The sequence below is a fragment of the Humulus lupulus genome, chromosome 8 (assembly GCF_963169125.1).
Source record: "Humulus lupulus chromosome 8, drHumLupu1.1, whole genome shotgun sequence".
NCBI classification, from domain to species: domain Eukaryota; kingdom Viridiplantae; phylum Streptophyta; class Magnoliopsida; order Rosales; family Cannabaceae; genus Humulus; species Humulus lupulus.
The window spans coordinates 98,755,417-98,776,373 of NC_084800.1; the positions used below are offsets into that span (position 1 = coordinate 98,755,417).

General features: G+C 33.5%; 1 protein-coding gene across 1 annotated transcript; it reads left to right on the plus strand.

Moving 5' to 3' along the window:
- The first annotated feature begins 15,821 nt into the window (after nucleotides 1-15,821).
- Nucleotides 15,822-19,823, plus strand: LOC133798213 (protein NRT1/ PTR FAMILY 5.1). The gene is made up of 4 exons (XM_062236432.1): nucleotides 15,822-16,020; nucleotides 16,342-16,559; nucleotides 17,434-17,990; nucleotides 18,812-19,823. The coding sequence occupies exons 1-4, from the start codon at nucleotides 15,918-15,920 to the stop codon at nucleotides 19,695-19,697; spliced, it is 1,764 nt and encodes a 587-aa protein (XP_062092416.1). The 5' UTR covers nucleotides 15,822-15,917; the 3' UTR covers nucleotides 19,698-19,823.
- Nucleotides 19,824-20,957: the final 1,134 nt, after the last annotated feature.

A 20,957-nucleotide genomic window follows, 5' to 3' on the forward strand; every position in this document is an offset into this window, starting at 1 on the left:
TGTACACAACACCACATCAGCTCCCCACTCAAGGCTAGGTGCGCTTTTCTTTCCCTTTACCTGCACCACATAGCACCCATTAGCCAAAGCCTAGCAAGAAAACATAACATTCCTCATAAACATTATCACATGATTATCATTATAATCATACTAGCTTTCAACAAGCAAATGAACATCACATGATTTAAGCGGGAGAGTGGCTGTTAGGTAAGCCACTAGCCTCCAAGCTCTCTTTTCTAGCGAGAGAGTGGCTGATAGGAAAGCCACTAGCCTTCAAGCTCTGTTTTGTAGCGGGAGAGTGGCTGATAGGTAAGCCACTAGCCTCCAGGCTCTGTTTGTTCATCGACCCTCAAGGTCGGTCAGGCATTAATACTCCTTGAGTCATTCAATGCTAATGGTCGATTAGATCTAATCTCTGTTGGCTTGCGTGTTTCACGCTAAGGCCGTTCTGACAAGTAAGTCAGCGCTTCCTGACCTGTGTCCAGTAACACTGCCGAGCCTGACAAGTAAGTCACAGCCTCACAGCTGATACTAACATTTTTGTCTATTTTGTATCCAATCCATGTCTATATTTATACAATCAACATGCCTCACAAATATCCATGCATGTCACACTTTGGGTGTAGTTTTCTTACCTTTTATTCGAGCTAGAATGAGCAAAAGAACAACCTTTGAGAACAGTTTAGCTTTTAGTCCTTTAGCGGTTACCTAATCACAACACATTTGGGATACCATTAATAATCAAGGGTCTCAAACCATAATCTAACCTCCAAGATATCAATCCAAGCTAATCCAAGTAGCAAGGACACTCCCGAGGCCTAAAACTAGGTTTCCGGGGTCAAAACGAGCAAACGAGGCGAAAAAAGGGCAAGGGCTGCGGCCCTAGCACCTTGGGCCGCGGCCCCCAGGGTTCCCAGAGGCTAGGGCCGCGGCGCCCTTCATCAAGGGCCGCGGCGCCCAGCATGCACAAGGCCTCCACCTGCTTCTTCAAAGAAGGGCCGCGACGCCTCAAGAACAGGGCCGCGACGCTCCACCCTGGGCCATTCCCAACCGCGTTTCTAACACTCCAAAGCCTCCAAAATCATCCCTAAACATTCCCCAATCATCAAAACAAAGTTCCCAAGCTTCCCCATGCATCAAAACTCTCAAAACCCAAGGCTCGAACGAACCGAAAACTCAACAATTCACAAAATCAATTCAAAGCTTAGAAACTCGGAAAAACTCAAAACTTAAACTTCGATTACCTTCAATTGGGTTGTTTTTCGTCGAATCCTTCAGTTAAGAAGCTTCTAATCTTCCCTAGGATCGCTATGCCTCGATCCTCACTTGATTCCGACTCCTAGAACTCAAGATTTCGTCAAAAAGGCTTAAACGGTAAAACGAACTTTGAAAAGGGAGAACGAAAGGTTTCCTTATCGTATGTTCTATCTGATAAGCTACTTCAACCTTAAGTAACCTCAAATAAAACCTAATGCTCGGGGTCCCGAAAACACCCCCGGGAACATTATAGTCAAAACCTTTGAAATTCCACCCTGATCTCAAATATTCCCAATTTATCATCAAATGAACATTTCTATTACCCCAAAATTGACCCCATTATGGTAAAACCGCTAATCCACTAAAAATACCGTCTCATGTTGCTTAGCTCGAATATATCTCCATAATAATAGAATCTCATTCACAAATCAAGTTATGCACCCAAATACACAAATTACCCTCAACGGGCCAAATTATCATCATACCCCTGTAATTGTAAATATGGACTCATATGAATGCATTTCACATCATATCATAATATAATCAACATATACATGCATTTACTCGATTAATAACATAATTAAGCAAGTATGGCCCTCCCGGCCAACTCTTCATGCTGTTAAACTTATCGGAGAATTCGGGGCATTACACCGCCTGCAAGGGAGGATAATTAACATCCCCCAATCAATGGAGAAGGCGTAATAACAATCGGGGGGGACCGCACATTGCAGGGTCGGGTAGAAACGGTCAAAAGAGATATGTCTGGGAGCTCAAAATGGGAGATGGATCTCCATATGTGATTGAACCACAATCTCTGAAACAACAAAGAGTTGAATCCCAGCCTATCACTTTCATTGAAGACGAAGCTTCACACATCCAATTTCCTCACAATAACCCCTAGTCATAACCTTCTAGCTCACCAACAAGAGAGTGCGTCGAGTCTTGATCGATAACGGGAGTTCGGTCAACATCCTTTATAAGGAGACCTTGGAAAAAATGAGTTTGTCTGTTCGAGACCTTAAATCTTATGCTACAACATTATACAGATTCTCGGGAGAGGGAATCGCCAACATGAAATCTATCGAGCTCCTAGTAACTTTGGGAGACTATCCAGTCTTGATATCAATAATGTTGGAGTTCATCATAGTGGACACCCCATTAGCCTACAATGTTGTGCTTGATGACCATCCCTGATCAGGCTGGGGACAGTTACATCTGTTAGGAATTTGGCCATTAAGTTCCCAACCCCTAGCGGTATCGAGACACTAAAAGGAGATCAATTAGCAGCTCGAGAATGCTATTAGCATCTCGATGAGGGGGAAAGGCAAAGCTAATGCATGGCACTAGTCATCATTGAGGAGATTGATGAAGTGATATACGAGGTTGAAGAAGAAATTGACCAAAGAGTAGAAGAATATAGGAACGATTTCTAAGATATTCAGCTTGATGAAAAGGACATCACAAAGGTGGTGAAGATTGGGAAGAACCTCACAAAGGAAGCGAGCTATCAATTAATTCTCTTCGTGAGGGAAAATCAGGATGTATTTGCATGGTCACACTCAGTTATGATTGGGATCAGTCCCAATGTTATAATCCATGCACTAAACATCGACAAAAGCTTCCCTCTGAAACAGCAAAAGAGAAGACTCATCGACGATGAGAGGAAGAAAGCCTTGAAAGAGAAGGTCAATAAATTAAAGAAAATTGGTTTATCTGAGACGCTTCTACCCAGAATGGATAGCCAACCTAGCATTGGTCCTGAAACCAAATGGCAAGTGGCAAACTTGCATAGACTATTCGGACCTCAACAAATCATGCCCACAATATTGTATCCCTTTGCCTCGAATTGATCAGCTCGTGGATGCAACCTCCAGTAATGACATCATGTTATTCATGGATGCGTATTCTGGATATAACCAGATAGCCATGCATGCACCCGACCAAGAGCTTACAAGCTTCATGACAAATAAAGGGCTATATTGTTACAATGTGATGCCCTTTGGGCTAAAAAATGTTGGGGCTCATATCAAAGACTGGTGAATAGAATGTGTAACGCCCTAGCTACCCCAGAACAGTTACGGTGAACGGTGGACCAGAAATTTGACTCACTACCTGAGTCCTTTGGTCAAAACGTGCTCTAAGTGTAATTAACAGGTTAAGGTATAAAACCAATAAAAAAAGAAATGGAGATTTTCATTACAAACTGCTCTGCAGAGCTAAACATAACTTTTACAAGTGGTTCTCAGTACAAAATGGTCATTACTGTTTTAAATTTACAATCCCGCCGACCTAAGCGGCAAAAATAGGGTAAACCCCCTAGTTCCTCTGAGAACTCCTTGGCCGTGGTGGTCAAGCGGCCGCATATGTACACATCACCACATCAGCTCTCCACTCAAGGCTAGGTGAGCTTTTCTTTCCCTTTACCTGCACCACATAGCACATATGAGCCAAAGCCCAGCAAGAAATCATAATACTTTTCATAAACATTATCAAATGATTATCATTATAATCACACTGAACATAAAGCTTTCCAACAAGCGAGTGAGCATCATATGATTCAAGAGGGAGAGTGGCTGCTAGGTAAGCCACTAGCCTCCAAGTGCTTATCTCAGTCATCGACCCTCAGGGTCGGTCTTGCATTAATGCTCTTCGAGTCATTCAATGCTAATAGTCGATTAGATCTAATCTCTGTTTGCTTGCGTGATCCACGCTAAGGCCGTCCTGACTAATGAGTCAGCGCTATGTGACCAGTGTCCAGTATCACTGCCGAACCTGACTAATAATTCACAACTTCACAGCTGATACTAACACCTTTGCCAATTCTGACTGATGAGTCAGTGCAACGTGACCAGTGCCCAGTACCACTGCCGAACTTGACTAGTGAGTCACAACTTCACAGTTGATACTAGCACCTTTGCCAAACCTGACTAATAAGTCAGTGCCATGCACAAGTGAGCAACATATGCCCAACATTCTATATTCAAACCATGTCCATATTACACAACCAACATGCCTCACGAGTATCCATGCATGTCACACTTGGGGTGCAGTTTTCTTACCTCTGGTTCGAGCAAGAATGAATAAAAGAACAACCCTGAGAACGATCAACTTTTTGGTCCTTTAGCGGTTACCTGGTCATAACCAAATTATGGGATTCCATCAATAAATTGAATAATAAAAGGTTCCCAAACCAAAACCTAACCTCCGGGACATCAAATACTACTCAACCGGGTAGTAGGTTCAACCCCGAGGCCTTAGGCTTGAATCCCCATGCTAAAAACTCCATTTTGGCCAAAAATGCCTTAAGGGCCGCGGCCCTCCTTGGCCATGCCGCGTCCCGCCCCTCAAACAGAGGCACCCAAACCCAGCAGCCCCCAAGGGCCGCGGCTCACCCTGGCCATGCCGCGGCGCAAGCTCCAGTTCAGGCAAAACCCCTGTTTTTCTTCCCTTGCGTTCTCTCTTGAACCAACCCTTCAAACCCAATTAAAACACGGATCTAACACCCAATTAAACCTCTAAACATCACCCATAACTCTCCCCCATCATAACCCAAGTAAAACACCACATAAACTCCCCTTGATTCCAACTTTCCACACCAAAATCTAGAGCTGAAATCTTAAAACGAAAACAGAGCATACATGGAAACTAGTGGCTAAAAGCTTACCTCAAGTTCAGGTTATGGTGCTCTTCCACAGTGGAACACTCTCCCAAAGTACCAAGGCCTAGCTCCCAAGCTCAAATCCTCAACAAGATCACAAAAAATCATAAGGAAAATGAAGGAAGGAGAAGGTACGGGAAGGAGAAGAAGGAAACTCTGCTTTTGGTTCTGTTTTACAGCCATCTAAAACCATATATATCCAAATCCCAAATGACCAATATACCCCTAGGTCTAATAAAGCTTCTAAAACCACTTCAAGGGTAATTTTGGCATTTTCCACCTATACCGTTAATGATAATTAACGCTTCCCAATTCCCGCTAATCTCAATATTCTCAAACACCAATATTTCACATCCCGTTACCCTTCAACGCCCGGTAACACTCTAACCATTAAAACACCCCGAGACTCACCCCGAGCCCCGAGCTTAAGCCTGTTATGACCAAACTGATAATTAACATTCCTTGATCATCTCATGCCAAATGGCTCGAACAAACCCACATCATAATGTGGTCTCAAGATATATCACCAACATGCTTACAAATAATCAATTTACCCTCAACGGGCCAAATTACCATCACACCCCTGTAATTAGAAATATGGACTCACATGCATGCATTTCACATCATATCATAATATAATCAACATATACATGCATTTATCAATTAATAACATAATTAAGCAAGTATGGCCCTCCCGGCCTACTATTCACACCGTTAAACATAACGGAGAATTCAGGGCATTACAGAATGTTTGCTAAACATATAGGAAATAACATGAAATTGTATGTGGAAGACATGCTAGTCAGGTCCAAACACAATAATAACCATGTTGATGACCTCACAGAATACTTTGCTATACTTCGAAAATATAACATGAGACTCAACCCACAAAAGTGATCATTTGAAGTATCTTCGGGAAAGTTTCTCGGATTTATAGTGAATGCTCGAGGCATCGAGGCAAACCTAGATAAGATAAAAGCCTTAATTGATATGCCTTCACCTCGAAAGCATAAAGATGTCTAGAGTCTAACTGGACGTATGGTGGCTTTAAGTAGGTTCATCTCAAAATCTATAGACAAGTGCTTACCATTCTTTAATCTTCTAGGGGAAAAAAGTTTGAGTGGTCAAATGAGTGCGAGCTTCCTTTTCAGGCTCTCAAAAAGTATCTCGCTGAGCTACCTATCTTATCCAAACCAGTCACGGGGGAAATATTGTACTTATACCTCATTACAACCGAGCATTCAATCAGTGCAACACTTCTTCAGGAGGATAAAAAAGTACAAAAGCCTATCTATTATGTTAGCAAAAAATTATTGGGGTAGAATCAAGACATTAACTGATGGAAAAACTAGCATTGTGCTTAATACTATATACATTGGGATCCCAAAAATATAATTTAAAGGTTAATTATAACAGAATATTTACAACCAGCCGACCTAAGCGGCAAAATAGGGTTTAACTCTAGTTCCTCTTTCAACCCTCGGCCGTGGCGGTCGAGCAGCCGCATATGTACACATCATCACCTAAGCTCTCCAACTTAAGGATGATCCAGCTTTCTTTTTCTTTACCTGCACCACATAGCACTCGTGAGCCGAAGTCCAGCAAGAAAACTCAATATGCTCATGCAGGTAAAGAAATATGTTAGTGACTTGCTCATCAGTCATAGCCGAAGGGCACCACATACCTATTACTATTCATGTTAGTAATAGTAATAGTCATAAAATAAATTTTGAAATATTTACAAAACTTAAAAATTATATTTTTTTAATAAACTAAAATTTGGAATATAAGTGCAACTTTTATCAAAGATTAGGTATTTTCATTGCCAACCTTATATAAATCCACTTAATGGATTGGTACTAAAATCTAACATTTGGTATTTTTGCCACCAAATTTTTTGTTTTGATATATATATATATATTAACAATTTTATTTTGACAAATTTAGTATTTTCATGACCAATTTTCCCTTTTCTAATTAAGTTTACTCTTCAGTCTTTTCGGGGGCTTTTATATTTATATTTTTACAGAAAAAACAAACTAAAATTTTATATATATTTAACATACATTTTTAATTAATTTAAAATGAGACTAATTATGTATTATGAATTTGGTACATAGTTTGTATTTTGTTGCACATATTTTACACAATCTCTTAAATTGAATATACTATAGATATTAATAGGGGAATTTTATAGTAGGGGAAAATTGTGCCTCAAGAAATTTTATAAATGAAGGTATACATTATAGTTATAACAGATATCTCACCAGTTTTCGAAATATTCTGAATAATTTACTATGCCGAAAACAGAATTTAAAATAGTGAGTTGCACACGTATAAAAAAAACATGCACGAATGCAATTGACTATTTGAACCTTGTTTTTGGCATCAGTAATTATTTGAACTTCTCCGAAAAAAATGGTGGGATGTCTGCTATAATTGTAATGTACGTCCTTATTTAAAAAAAATTGAGTTATAATTTTCCCACGTGCCGAAAACAAAGACACCCCTACCAATAGGAACAAAAGTATCGCCCCTACTATAAAATTCCCGTGAATATACATGTATATATTGGTGTACTACTATAGTAATGATTATTTTTAATCACTACCCTATAGGTATTTTTAGTATTTTTGGTACATAAATATGTTGTAACTCTAATTTGTTTCACATGACAGTGTGTAATGTAGTTACAGGGGACCTCCCATTAATTTTTAGGGAATTTCGAATAATTTAGGATGTCAAATCAAGATTCAAACAGCGTGTTGTACGCTTAATTGTTTCAATATTTATACACACATGCAATACGCTATTGAAATCGTAATTTCAGCATCCTAAATTATTAACAATTTCTTGAAAATTTATAAGAGATTTCCTATAATTATATTATACACCACCATAAAAAAATTACAAATTATCCATCTACCAAAAATACTAAAAATATCTATAGATACTAATTAAAGACCATCTCTGCCCAAAAAATTTCCTATTGTCATGTGTACCTTTTCTCGTTATCCTACACGGAATCTTGTTCTATGTTTAAACTAGAAAACATAACCGCGCTTCGCGCGTAATTATTAAAAAATATACATATTTTAAAATACTTTTAGGAGAATGCTACAACATAGATTCTTTTTCACCTTACTCGTACAACATGTTCCTTATATGGACACGTGAGGGCATATTGAATACAATTTTTTTTCATAATGGTGTCCATTGTATATCAAATCTCTTTCAAGTTTTTGAAAAATTCTGAATAATTAAAGTACTGAAAACAAAGTTCAAAAAATTTGTTGTATGTTTGCATTTATTTTTTATTATTATTATCATTATTATACGCTTTGCGTGATTTTTTTTTTATAAAAAGTCTAAATTATGTATATGGAAATTTATGTTTTGTGTAAGACTTATTTTGGGCGATTACCCATTTGAACCTTTTATTTTTAAAAATTAACTTTTAGAACTCGTATTTTATCAAAAGGTTAAATATAGGATTGGATAGATCGATTATTTGAACATTGTATTTTGGCCGATTACCTGTTTCGACCCTTTATTTTTATAAATTAACATTTGGACCATATATTTATTCAAAAGGTTAAAAATTCTTTATAAAAATTAAATTATATATAATTTATGTTTTTTTGTAAGGGTTCACATCATTTTGAACATTGTATTTTAGCCGATTACTCGTTGGGGTTTTTATTTTTAAAAATTAACTTGTGGACCTCAAGTTTTGTCAAGATGTTAAAAATAGGAATAGATAGATTGGTTATCTGAACACTATACTTTGGCCGATTACTTGTTTTGACTCTTTATTTTTAAAAATTAACCTTTGGACTATGTATTTATTCAAAGTGTTAAAAATTCTTTATAGAAAGTAAACTATATATACACACCATTTTGAACTTTGTATTTTAGCTGATTACTCATTTGGACCATTTATTTTTTAAAATTAACTCGTGGACCTTGTGTTTTATCAAAATGTTGATTACTCATTTGGATAATCTTTTATATACTGCTTCAAAGATGTTATTTTATTAGTATATTATGTAGTATATATTTGTAGTTTTTTTATTATTTTATTTTTTGTTAGTTCATTAGGTAATTAATTCAAAAAATATCTTATTTAAATATCTAAAAAAATAACGTTCAATGTAGTTTTTGTTTTATTTTATTTTTTGTTAGTTTGTTAGGTATTTAATTAAAAAAATATCTTATTTAAATATCTAAAAAAAATAAAGTTTAAATAATTATTAATAAAAATAAAAATAAAAAATAGATTAAATGAAAAAATAGAAAAAATAGTTTGGAGTAATTTTAGAATGACACATCATCTCCTTATTAATAAAAATGAATTAAAAAATTAGATTAAAGGAGAAAATAGAAAAAATAATTTGGAGTAATTTTAGAGTGCCACATCATCTCCTTGAAGCTCTCCTTTATATATATATATATAGATATATAGATATATAGATATAGATTTGGTGAATAATTATTATTTATTTTTCTATATTTTAAATATATATTGTTGTACGAAAACACCAAATACAACCTCCCCTCCTTGTTACTCCAAGACTATATATCCCATATGCTTATAGCTAGCATATAGTTGCTAGCTACTAGCAACCCCTCAAAATGTGAATGATATTGATCTTTCCTCTATACAAGTTGCGAGGATGATATTGGGATACAATTCAACCCATTTTGGTGTGTAATTAAGAAAAATGATTATTCCCACTAGCTAAAAGAAAAAAGAAAAATACCACTTTTACATTATATATAGTTTACTGAAATATTATTTTAGTTTCTCTATTATAAGTTATTTCAAAATTCACATAATACTTTCACATGTTTAAAAAAAAACTCTTATAGACTAACTTTTTTTGGTCAAGTTATTATTGAATATATTAAAAGTACTTTCTAGTTTAATAGCTTAATATATTATAAAATTTTAATAATATTCAAGAGAAATGGGAAAAACTTTTAATTTATTTTTATTTTTTATAGTTATATTAATTATTGTTTTTCAAATATTAACATTTTGATAATCTTTTTCAATATATTAAGTAATAAAAATATTGATCATATTTTAAAATGTTTCACACTGAGAATTGAGTGAATAAAAGGGTTTTTTTAACAGCTTTGTGGATATATAAATAATATATGTTGTATTTTTTTTTTGGTCAGGATATATGTTGTATTTTTTTTAAATAACATATAATAATAAAGAGGAGTAAAATTATATTTTAGCAGAATCCCGAAAATTAAAGTGGTATATAAATCTTAAAAAATATATGTAAGTAAGCTATATTGCTCATATAATTAACAATAAAAATTATTCAAATAAATCTACATACATATGCTACATAACTTTCAATAAATAAATATATAGGGAGTTTTTAAGCTAAGGATATTACTTTTGTCCCCACTGCATAGACGTTTTTTTTATTTTTGGTAGTTGAAGAGATTATAACTCTTTTTTTTTTGTATGGCAGTCTATATGATAATTATAATGGGAATTCCGCTAATTTTTAAAAAATTCTTAATAGTTTACAATACTGAAATTAGCGTTCGAATATTCTATTTTCCATGCGTTTAAAAAAAATTAGGTACGCGTGCAACCGAATGTTTGAACTATAATTTTGGCTAATGTATGCCATCATGCAAAATAAATTAGGTTATAATTTCTCTAAGTATGAAAAAGAAACATTCTTATGGTACAGACAAAAGTGATGCCCTGTCTAAAAAAAATTCTTATATATTTATATATGGGTAAGACTCCCACAAAACAATCAAAACCATAACCATAACCACAACCACAACCATAAACCATAACCACGCATTCAGTCAAACTAAAGCATAATAACAACACTACGTACTCTTGCAAATCCTTTGCCCCTTTTAATTAATTTCGCTCATATATATAGAATTAGATTAACTATTTCGAAAGAATATTATTATACATAGGTATATGTAGATAAAAATACGGATTTTCCATTTGCACATACAATACAAGCAGGTTTTTTTTTTTCCTTTTCTTTTCAAATAATAGTGTATATATGTATGCATGTATGTGTGAACGTGATTGAAATAAATATATGTATACACAATATGATGTAGTGTACACCTTCTGTGGTTTTTTTTTTTTTTTTTTTCTTCTGTCTGAAGATAGAAACGACAAAAACCCAAGTGACAAGTTTAAAGTTAAGAACTGTTCCTATATATACCGAAATAAGTGCCGAGAGTGCGCTGACCCATCTCCATGATCACCACTTTCACTCTTTTATATGTAGAACATAAAAGACTTGACAGACAGGGACCGACTTCATTCTAGTACCTTCTTCTTCTTCTTCTTCTTTTTGTTTTTTTTTTGTTTTGTTTTGAAAGATTGATGTTAACAAGATGAGCAAAGTGGGTTGTGGATGCCGTATAGTAGCTCTATATTAACACATAATAAATAGTAGACTAATGCAGTAATATAATAATATTGACATTAATTACAATATATATGTAATATTTTCTACTATTTTTAAACTTCTGGAATATATGTTTATGTCCAAAATATCGATCGCTAGAGATAGTAAGATACTAATTAAAAATGTTAAGTAGTTATGTTTTTTTTTGTTATGAAAATTAAAGTATTTTGGATTATTAATCGATATGATCTAGGTCAATGGTTACAATTCAAAAATGATTTTCTTTCCGAAAATATTTTTTTTTTTTGAAATATGTACTTTTATGTTAAAACTTTTGAAAATATAAGTTTTTGACCATATGATTTTTGATAACCAAAATATATCTAGATCCATAAGAGCTTAAGAATACGCAGTAAGAAATATTAATTGTTATGTTATTTTATCACAACAACAACTATATTTTCACTGCTTGTTAATATAATTCCTTTGTCTCCATGGATAAATGAATAAATGAATCAAGTACTAGATATTTTTAATATTTCATTTAACTAAAGTCTATTACTCATTCTTCCTTAGACATAGATAAATGAATAAATAAATAATCAAACTACACGTTTATATGTCATATATATTATTTGAAATTCTAGAGTAATTTTTTGTTTTTTTTAAATTACTTTATATTTTGTCAAATTCTAACGAAAATCTTTTTATATTTTATCATCATAGAAATTCAAATGTTTGCCTTTTTTGTTACAAACTTATAAGGCCACCACTGTTTTGGAGGATAATGTGGATCCTACTTTGATTAATAATTGTACTATATGCATGCACAGTCATCCTTTTTTTTCTTCTAGTTTTCACAAAATTTAGAGCTATTCTTTTACTTTAAATTTCTCAACAATTTTTCTTATTAAGGGAATTATTTGCATAAGCAAAATGTAAAAAGAGAAGAAGATGTTAGATTATTCTCATTATATGAATCAATCTTGCGCCAGGCTACTTGAGCCTAATAGGTAATTTTTGCTTTTGATTTTGTTATCACCTTGTATAACTGTAAATTTTTCTTTTTAATTTAATTGAAAAAATTTCTAAAGAAATAACTCAAGTATTAAGTATTTTTGTTAATAGGGAGAATATAAGAAAATTATCCCCATGTCTTTTGGCAAAACACTTTATTTTATCTTTCTCTGTTTTCATAAAGAACAAATATATCCTTTTGGATCAACAAATCAAATACAAAATATTCACCCCTTTGTTTACTTGGTCAACACTTAGCAAGCCAAAAAAATTACTCATCGTAAGCTTATAATGATATAATAACAACCCAAAACACTAAATAGTAGTGGGTTAAAGAAAAAGAAAATTGATAAGAAAATATATTGGGAATTCTCCTATAGTGGCTTCCAGGGCCGGCCCTGGGCATAGGCGGGCTAGGCCCGTGCCTAGGGCCCACCTCTACTCAGGGCCTAAAAATATCATGTAAACTCTTAAGTGTGTTCAAAGAAAAAAAAAATTAAAAATTTACATAAAAAAATTACATATACAAAAGGACCCATTTTTTTCAAATTTATTAAAACCGTCTTAGGCCCACTTTTTTTCCGGGCCGGCCCTGGTGGCTTCACTTTAAGCCCTACCGGTGGGGCTCTCAGTGTTCTCAACCTGCGAACAGTTTTCGGTGCGATTTTTTTTTTATGACCGTGTATATTGTAGCTATTTAGAGCATCTGCAAATTTTCATAAAATTCCAAATAGTTTACAGTACCGAAAACTAAGTTCAAACTTGTTGCACGTGTGACTAATTTCTTTTACGTGTGTGGAAAACAACATGTTTGAACCTAGTTTTTGGTGCTGTAAACTATTCGGAATTTTCTGAAACTTTGCAAGATGCTCTAAATAGCTACAATATACACAGTCATAAAAAAAAATCGTGCAAAAAACTGTTCATGGGTTGAGAAACACTGAGAGTCCTACCAATAGGACTTAAAGTGAAGAATTGTCCTATATATATACCTAATATGAAATTTCAACATTGTTTATTATGCCGATGGATGGATCACTATATGTCAACGACTTTTTTAACTACCTAACATATAAGATTAATATATTTTTTTATTGAAATTAATAAATGGGTTTAATTAATTAAAAGAATCTAGAGAGTCGAATGTAGAATGTATGTCATTTTAATTGGGAGAAAATTATGTTCATGGCGGGTATAGGTGGTGACAGCAACCAGAAGGGCATATCGGTCACTTTAAAGAAAAATAAATGTGTCAGCCGTAGTAGTGCGGTCGGTAAGGTAGTTGTATTCATATACTTTCGGCTAGCTGAACCTGTCTAGCCGGTCACTCTCTCCACCAACACCACACACACACATATATATATATATTGAAATAATTGGTGGGGGGTGGGGGTGGTGGTGGCGGAATTAAAGACTGGAATAGTACTGTATTTCCAACCAGAGAAAATTTAAACAAATCACTATATATATACATACATATATGAATTATACCTACACTCAAAAAGTTTGAACCAAATGCTTGGATTTTTGGTGGGGGAAAATACTAATATTCAAGCCAATATTAGTGCTTATTAATCCCACAAAGTCTTTCTCTCCCAAATTGAATTGTCTCCAACTATTTTGGCTGCTCAGAAACTTTTAGAATGCATCACCAATATATGGACACCCTTAAATTTGACGAAAAAAGAAATTATCACAAGCAATTTTTTTTTTACCATAAATAATATATATATATATATATATGTAATTTTTCTTTTCTATTATTATTGTTATTAAAAATGAACTATATTATACCCAAATTTGTATACACATATAATCGTGTAATTAGTTATACATTAAAGAAAGAAAGAGTGATATAATGTGTTTAGGTGGATGGATATAAGCCTAAATAAGACACTAAATCTCAATTCCTTAGATTTAGTGACCTAAACGCGTGTTTCCCATGTTTCTCATGGAAGTGACTTGTTTTGCTATAATACTACTTGGCATTATTTACATTATCTGACCAAAAAAAAAAAAGAAAAAGAAATCACATAGAAATAAAAACCCCTGCTACTATATATATATTATTGTATAGTATATAATTATGGTGAAACCATTACCCAAAGTAATAAATGCTGAGGATCGATTGACATAGATCGATGCCGATCAAGGGCACTTTAATAGATCTACCCATAATATATAAGGACAAAATTAGTCACTTGATTACGTAAGTGATATGATGATGATCATGATAAACATATATCTTTATATCTTTTGAACCACACAAAGACTTTTGGAGCAAATAACATGAAAGATATATCCACTTTAAGTGGCCATGGAATTCTAATGTTCATTTCATTGTGCGCATATAAACGTACATATATAATTTTTATAGATAAAAATACGTGTATATAAAGATCATTATACAATATACGTATACTTTCTAGCCTTTTCCCAAAAATCATCGTGGGTTCCTGGTGGTGAATTCATACACATATATTACCTTTTTTTTGTGAATACAAATTATGGTATATCTCTGTGACTCTGTCCTTGTCTAGTCACCTCAGGAGCCAAGGGGGGATGCATACGTGGAGGGGTCAAGCTCTATGGTTCTCAACTTTTCAACTTTCGTAAATTTAAATACAGTTCTATTATAAATATAATATAGTGTACACCTGCAGCTTATTGTCCCACCGGCGACTCTGTTTTTAGCCGGAAAAAATTATATTCTATTTTTTTTATATGGCAATACACAACATAACTATTTAGCAATTTTTATGAGATTTAAAAACTTCTAAATAATTTAAGATATGGAAAATAAAATTTAAAATTACTTATTTCAAACACTATAATATTTCTTATTTTCAGTATTATAAATTATTTAGATTTTTTGAAAAAAAATATGTGAGAATTTTAAATAACTACACTATCAAGGTCATATAAAAAAAATTAAATTGTAATATATTTATATATCGTAAATACAAAAGCAAGTGATTTTCAAGCCTGTGTTTATAGCTCCTGAAATAAATTATTTTGAAAATTTTTCAATATTTTAAATTATTTATAAATTTTAAAAATTAGTGGAATCCCTAGAATAATTATAGGGTACACAGTTATATAAAAAAATTAGTTATAATTTTTTTAAGCAATAAAAACAGAAACACACCCCAATACTAATGAGAACAAAATACATGTCCCTATCGTATAATTTTCCTGATTATATAATCACTCTTTTCTTTTACTTGGTCTAGCGTTGGTTTAAGATTGTTATTTTTTCTAAACCTTCTATTTTATTTTATTTTTTATAAGCTTAGCAATAAGCTAATACATTAAGGTCTCCGATTGGTATATTCAATGAATTGACTAATCAATCTTGCCAATAATATTTCCACCGTCTTTTTGACTCTTTCCTTTTCAAGCATAGTAAGAGAGTTCTGCTTATCTTTTGGCCACATATACAACACATATTGTATATATAGAGAGAGATATATGACCACTACTTCGTATCACTGAGAAGAAGAAGCATATGTAGCTTGCTAGCTCATTCATATCTAGTTATTTTCTATAGATTCACAGAAAAATCCCTCATGGAAGCCAAAGGGTATACTCAAGATGGTACTGTTGATCTACGAGGACGCCCTGTTCTTGCTTCTAAGACTGGGAAATGGAAAGCTTGTGCTTTCCTTGTTGGTAAGCATTCATCACATATATCCTCATATAAATATATATTATAAAGATATGTTTATACTCTTCCTCATAGTTAGATAGTTTGGTAGGAAAAGCAAGAAAATTAAGCTGCTGACTTTCTGTCGAGTTTGGTCCTTTTAAATATTGTTCATAACATATTTGTTGAAAGTGGTCATGTAAGTTTCTAGCTCTCAAACCAATATGGTAGACCTTAAACATAACTCCCCATGAGGATTAATTGATATAACAGTAATCCATCTGAGATTTTTGCTTATCAGTATAGAAAATGGAATCAACTGAGACTGGTTTTCTTCTATTCTGTAGGCTATGAAGCATTTGAGAGGATGGCCTTTTATGGGGTGGCTTCAAATTTGGTGAATTACTTAACAACACAGCTCCATGAAGACACAGTATCTTCGGTGAGGAATGTGAATAATTGGTCAGGTGCTGTGTGGATGACACCAATACTTGGAGCTTACATAGCAGATTCCTACATTGGTCGGTTCTGGACATTCACTGTGTCATCACTCTTTTATGTCATGGTAAAATTATTATACATCCACTAACTAATCTTTCTTGTCATCTTCAATTAATATATTATTTTAATCTTGAGATAAGGTCTGCTTTAATTTTTTTTTACTTTTATCTTGGTCTTTAACTTAATTATATGGACAGAATATTCCAAGTACTGATAATTAAGATCATTACAGCCACTAAATCTCTATCTTCCAAGCTCACTTCACCACCTGTGGACAAAGTTATATTGTTCTGACTACTAAAACCTGAACCACCAATAGATAGTATTAAATTTTGCCTGTGGGACCAATTAGTGGTTGAATGGTTTGATGAATAAAAAGAAAAAAGAATGTTTAATAATTTGCTGTCTGGCTATCTGCACGAGTGAAAAACTAATGCTTTTTAGTGCTATTTAATAATCTTGCATATGTGTGCATATGCACATATACAGACATATATAGTAGTTATGCTGTCCATATTGCAGTAAATAAGAAGAGTGTATTCTGTTTTAATGCTCACACTAATAGAAAATGAACTTCAACTGATTCGAAAATGACACTGAATTTTGTATTCATCAACAAAAACACTAATTATCGAGAATCATGAAGCAAAATTCTTGAAATAAAGTATAATGGAAATCATCAGTATGTAATTACTGATTCTTGAACCAGATCATTAGACTTGTATGGTTTTAGTCTCTACCATGTGATGTGTCCCACATGCACTATGCACAATGGTTGGTAGATATATGTTTCATTTTTCCATTAATGGTCAAAGGTTACAACCATTCTCTTCTCTGTTTTTCTTTTTCCCAAATTAATGTATACGAACTTGTTTATGTATATAAGTATGTATATATTATGAAGCACGAAAACTTAAACCCAGTGTACTTCTCAACAGGGAATGATGCTTTTGACGTTAGCAGTTTCACTCAAAACCTTAAAACCAACTTGTACCAATGGGATCTGTAGCAAGGCCTCTGAATCACAAATAGCATTTTTCTATATTGCTCTCTACACCATAGCAATTGGAGCAGGTGGAACTAAGCCCAACATATCAACCTTTGGAGCAGACCAGTTTGATGACTTTGATCCTCATGAGAAGAAGCTGAAGGTCTCATTTTTCAACTGGTGGATGTTCAGCTCCTTCTTGGGTGCTCTAATTGCCACTCTGGGACTTGTTTACATTCAAGAGAACTTGGGATGGGGTTTAGGATATGGGATTCCCACAGTTGGTATCCTATTGTCTTTATTTATCTTCTACCTAGGGACCCCAATTTACAGGCACAAAGTTAGGAAATCTAAAAGCCCAGCTAAAGACCTAATTCATGTCCCAGTTACTGCCTTCAAAAATAGAAAGCTTCAGCTCCCTGACAACCCTTCTGATCTTCATGAGTATGAGATGCAGAATTACACGAATAGCGGAAAAAGAAAAATTCATCACACCCTAATGTTCAGGTAACCTCTTACCTATACAAATACTTCTGCTTTAAATCATTGTTGTTTCAATGCAGCTTGCGTATTAGAAAAACATTGCTTAATAAACGTTGAGTAGTATTAAGTTAATAAACCATACAAGGTATGGATGACAATGCTGAATTACAAGTATAATAGTAGTATTTCTAATGAGAAATGTGCAAATTATTTTACAAAACTGGGTGGTATTAGTGTAAAAGTACGTTTTGTTGTAGTTAGGATTTGTACGGATGTTGGTAATATTTGGTGCCAAGAAATGATGGCTTTCCATATGGCATAGAATATTCCAAAAAGAAATAATCAATTTAGAAAGATTCGTCTAGTAATAGAATTGGTAGCCTTTCCTCATGTGTATAACTAGGAAACCTACTATGCAAAAGGCAAAGGTGGGGGTGTCTAAGGACCACATCAGGTTCAGTAGATAGCCACTTACTCCAATAAAAAATTTCCATGTGCACTGTTCACTGTTCTCCCCTGTTTGCATCTTTAATAAGTGTTGGGAATCTTTTTATAGCCAAGTTGCTGATAAAGGAGTATCACCATAGATGACCTGACATTCCTACCCCACCACTGTTTCTGATCCAAAAAAAAATTGCATATCAAACACTATGTATGGTTAGTGGGCAACCTACACTATGTCACTAGTTTTGAATGAACAAACTTCAGTATTCAGGAAAATCAATACCCAATCTCTGCAGAAGTTAGCTTATTGTAAATAGCTCTGTCAAGGACAGGGATAGAACAAATTGACGTTTGACTAATTCTATGAAGGTTAATTAAACTGTTTCATTAATTAATTTCAGGTTCTTGGACAAGGCTGCAATAAAGGAGGGCACTGCAGACAACTCAAGGCCGCCATGTACTGTAACTCGAGTAGAAGCAGTCAAACTCGTTCTTGGGATGATCTTGATATGGCTTGTGACCTTAGTTCCAAACACCATTTGGGCCCAAATCAACACTCTCTTTGTCAAACAAGGCACCACTTTAGACAGACGCGTAAACTCAAGGTTCAGCATCCCAGCAGCCTCACTTGGGAGCTTTGTTACCCTCTCCATGCTCCTCTCCGTGCCAATGTACGACCGCTACTTCGTGCCATTCATGCGCAAGAAAACTGGCAACCCGAGAGGAATCACACTCCTCCAACGCCTTGGAATCGGATTTGTGATCCAAGTGGCCGCCATCGGCATAGCTTATGCAGTTGAGGTCCGGAGAATGCATGTGATAAGAGTACATCACATTACAGGGCCTAAAGAAGTTGTCCCCATGAGCATATTTTGGCTTCTACCTCAGTATATTCTTCTAGGAATAGCTGATGTGTTCAATGCCATTGGATTATTAGAGTTCTTCTATGATCAGTCCCCTGAAGATATGCAAAGCCTTGGTACAACATTTTTTACTAGTGGGATTGGAGTTGGGAATTTCTTGAATAGTCTGCTTGTGACAATGGTTGACAAGATCACAGGCAGCAAGGGGGCAACCAGTTGGATTGGAGATAACTTGAATAACTGTCACTTGGATTTATACTATGGCTTCCTCTTGGTAATATCAATACTCAACATTGGGGCCTTTATTTGGGCTTCAAGTAAGTACATTTACAAGAAGGAGTTGACTGAAGACGAGGGCTACATTCAGATTGATCGGCTCAAAGCCAAGCCCTTTGACACATCTCCTTTGGGTTTACAGGTATGAAAATGTTTGGTTTAGGCTTAATCTGGAAAAGTTGTAGTTGCTGGGCCGGATTACACATACTATTGTATAATATAAGCTATTCGCTTTTCTTTTCTTCTTCTTTTTATTAAAGGACTTGTTTTTGGACATTGGATTTTGGAGGAAATAAAAAGCTAAAAGAAAAAGTGTGTAAAATAAAATAAATAAAAAACTATTTTTATATTTGGTAAAGAAAGGAAAAGGTATGGCCTCCTAACTTTTTTTCTCTTGTTTGGTTTTTTGATAAAATTAGAGAGGGGAAAATGAATTCTTTATAAAATAAAACAAGTTAAATTTATATAATTTCTTTAGATTTTTTTTTCTCAAACAAATTATTTGTAAAATAATAAATATTTTTTCACTTAAAAATCTTAAATTAGATTAAAAATATATTAAATCTCAAATATTCTTTTTTATTTTCAATTTAATATTAATATTAAAGCATCTCTAAAGTAATTAATTAAATTGCATCATTAATTATTTAAATTATAATCTCTCCACATAGCAGCAACTATCTCTTCTTAACATTTCTCGCTCTACATTTATCTGTTAAAGTGGATATGATAACAATTGATTGTATGTTTACTTGATCAAGTGTCTATCAATTGCAATAAAACTTTCATTAAGATCGATACCCATGAGAATATTATGCAAAATACATCCCGCCAACACGATAATTAGAGTGTTGCTATTTAGCACATTAAGGTGTCCAATACCACATGAGGTGGCACTTCATAGTTTGTTAGAAATACCTCACAATACTCAGGAGTGTTTGGTATAAGAAATTCAAAATTATTTGATTGATGAGAATATTAAAGAGGATGATAAGATTATCTGGAAACGTGTAGCCTGTGTTTGATTGTGCGTGAGAATATTTGATCAAATTTCTATTAATTAAATTACATTGTTTGATTAAATGCATGAATCTTATACATTATTTTGTTAAAAATATTAATATGAAAATTCTAGTAAACTATGATGTGATAATTATATTTTAATATTTATAATTGAAATTAATTATACATAAATTAAAAAAAAGTCAAATATATTTGATAATTGGTTTTATAAAAAAAAATCATAAATATTTAACAAATCAAAACTAATTATTGTAATAAATATTTAGAATAAACTATGTTGTGAAATGGTCTATTTAATTTGCAATTCATCATACGTTTTTTTTCATTAAAAAAACTATGATTTGAAATGTTCTTATTTAGAATAAACTATATTAGAAAAATCATA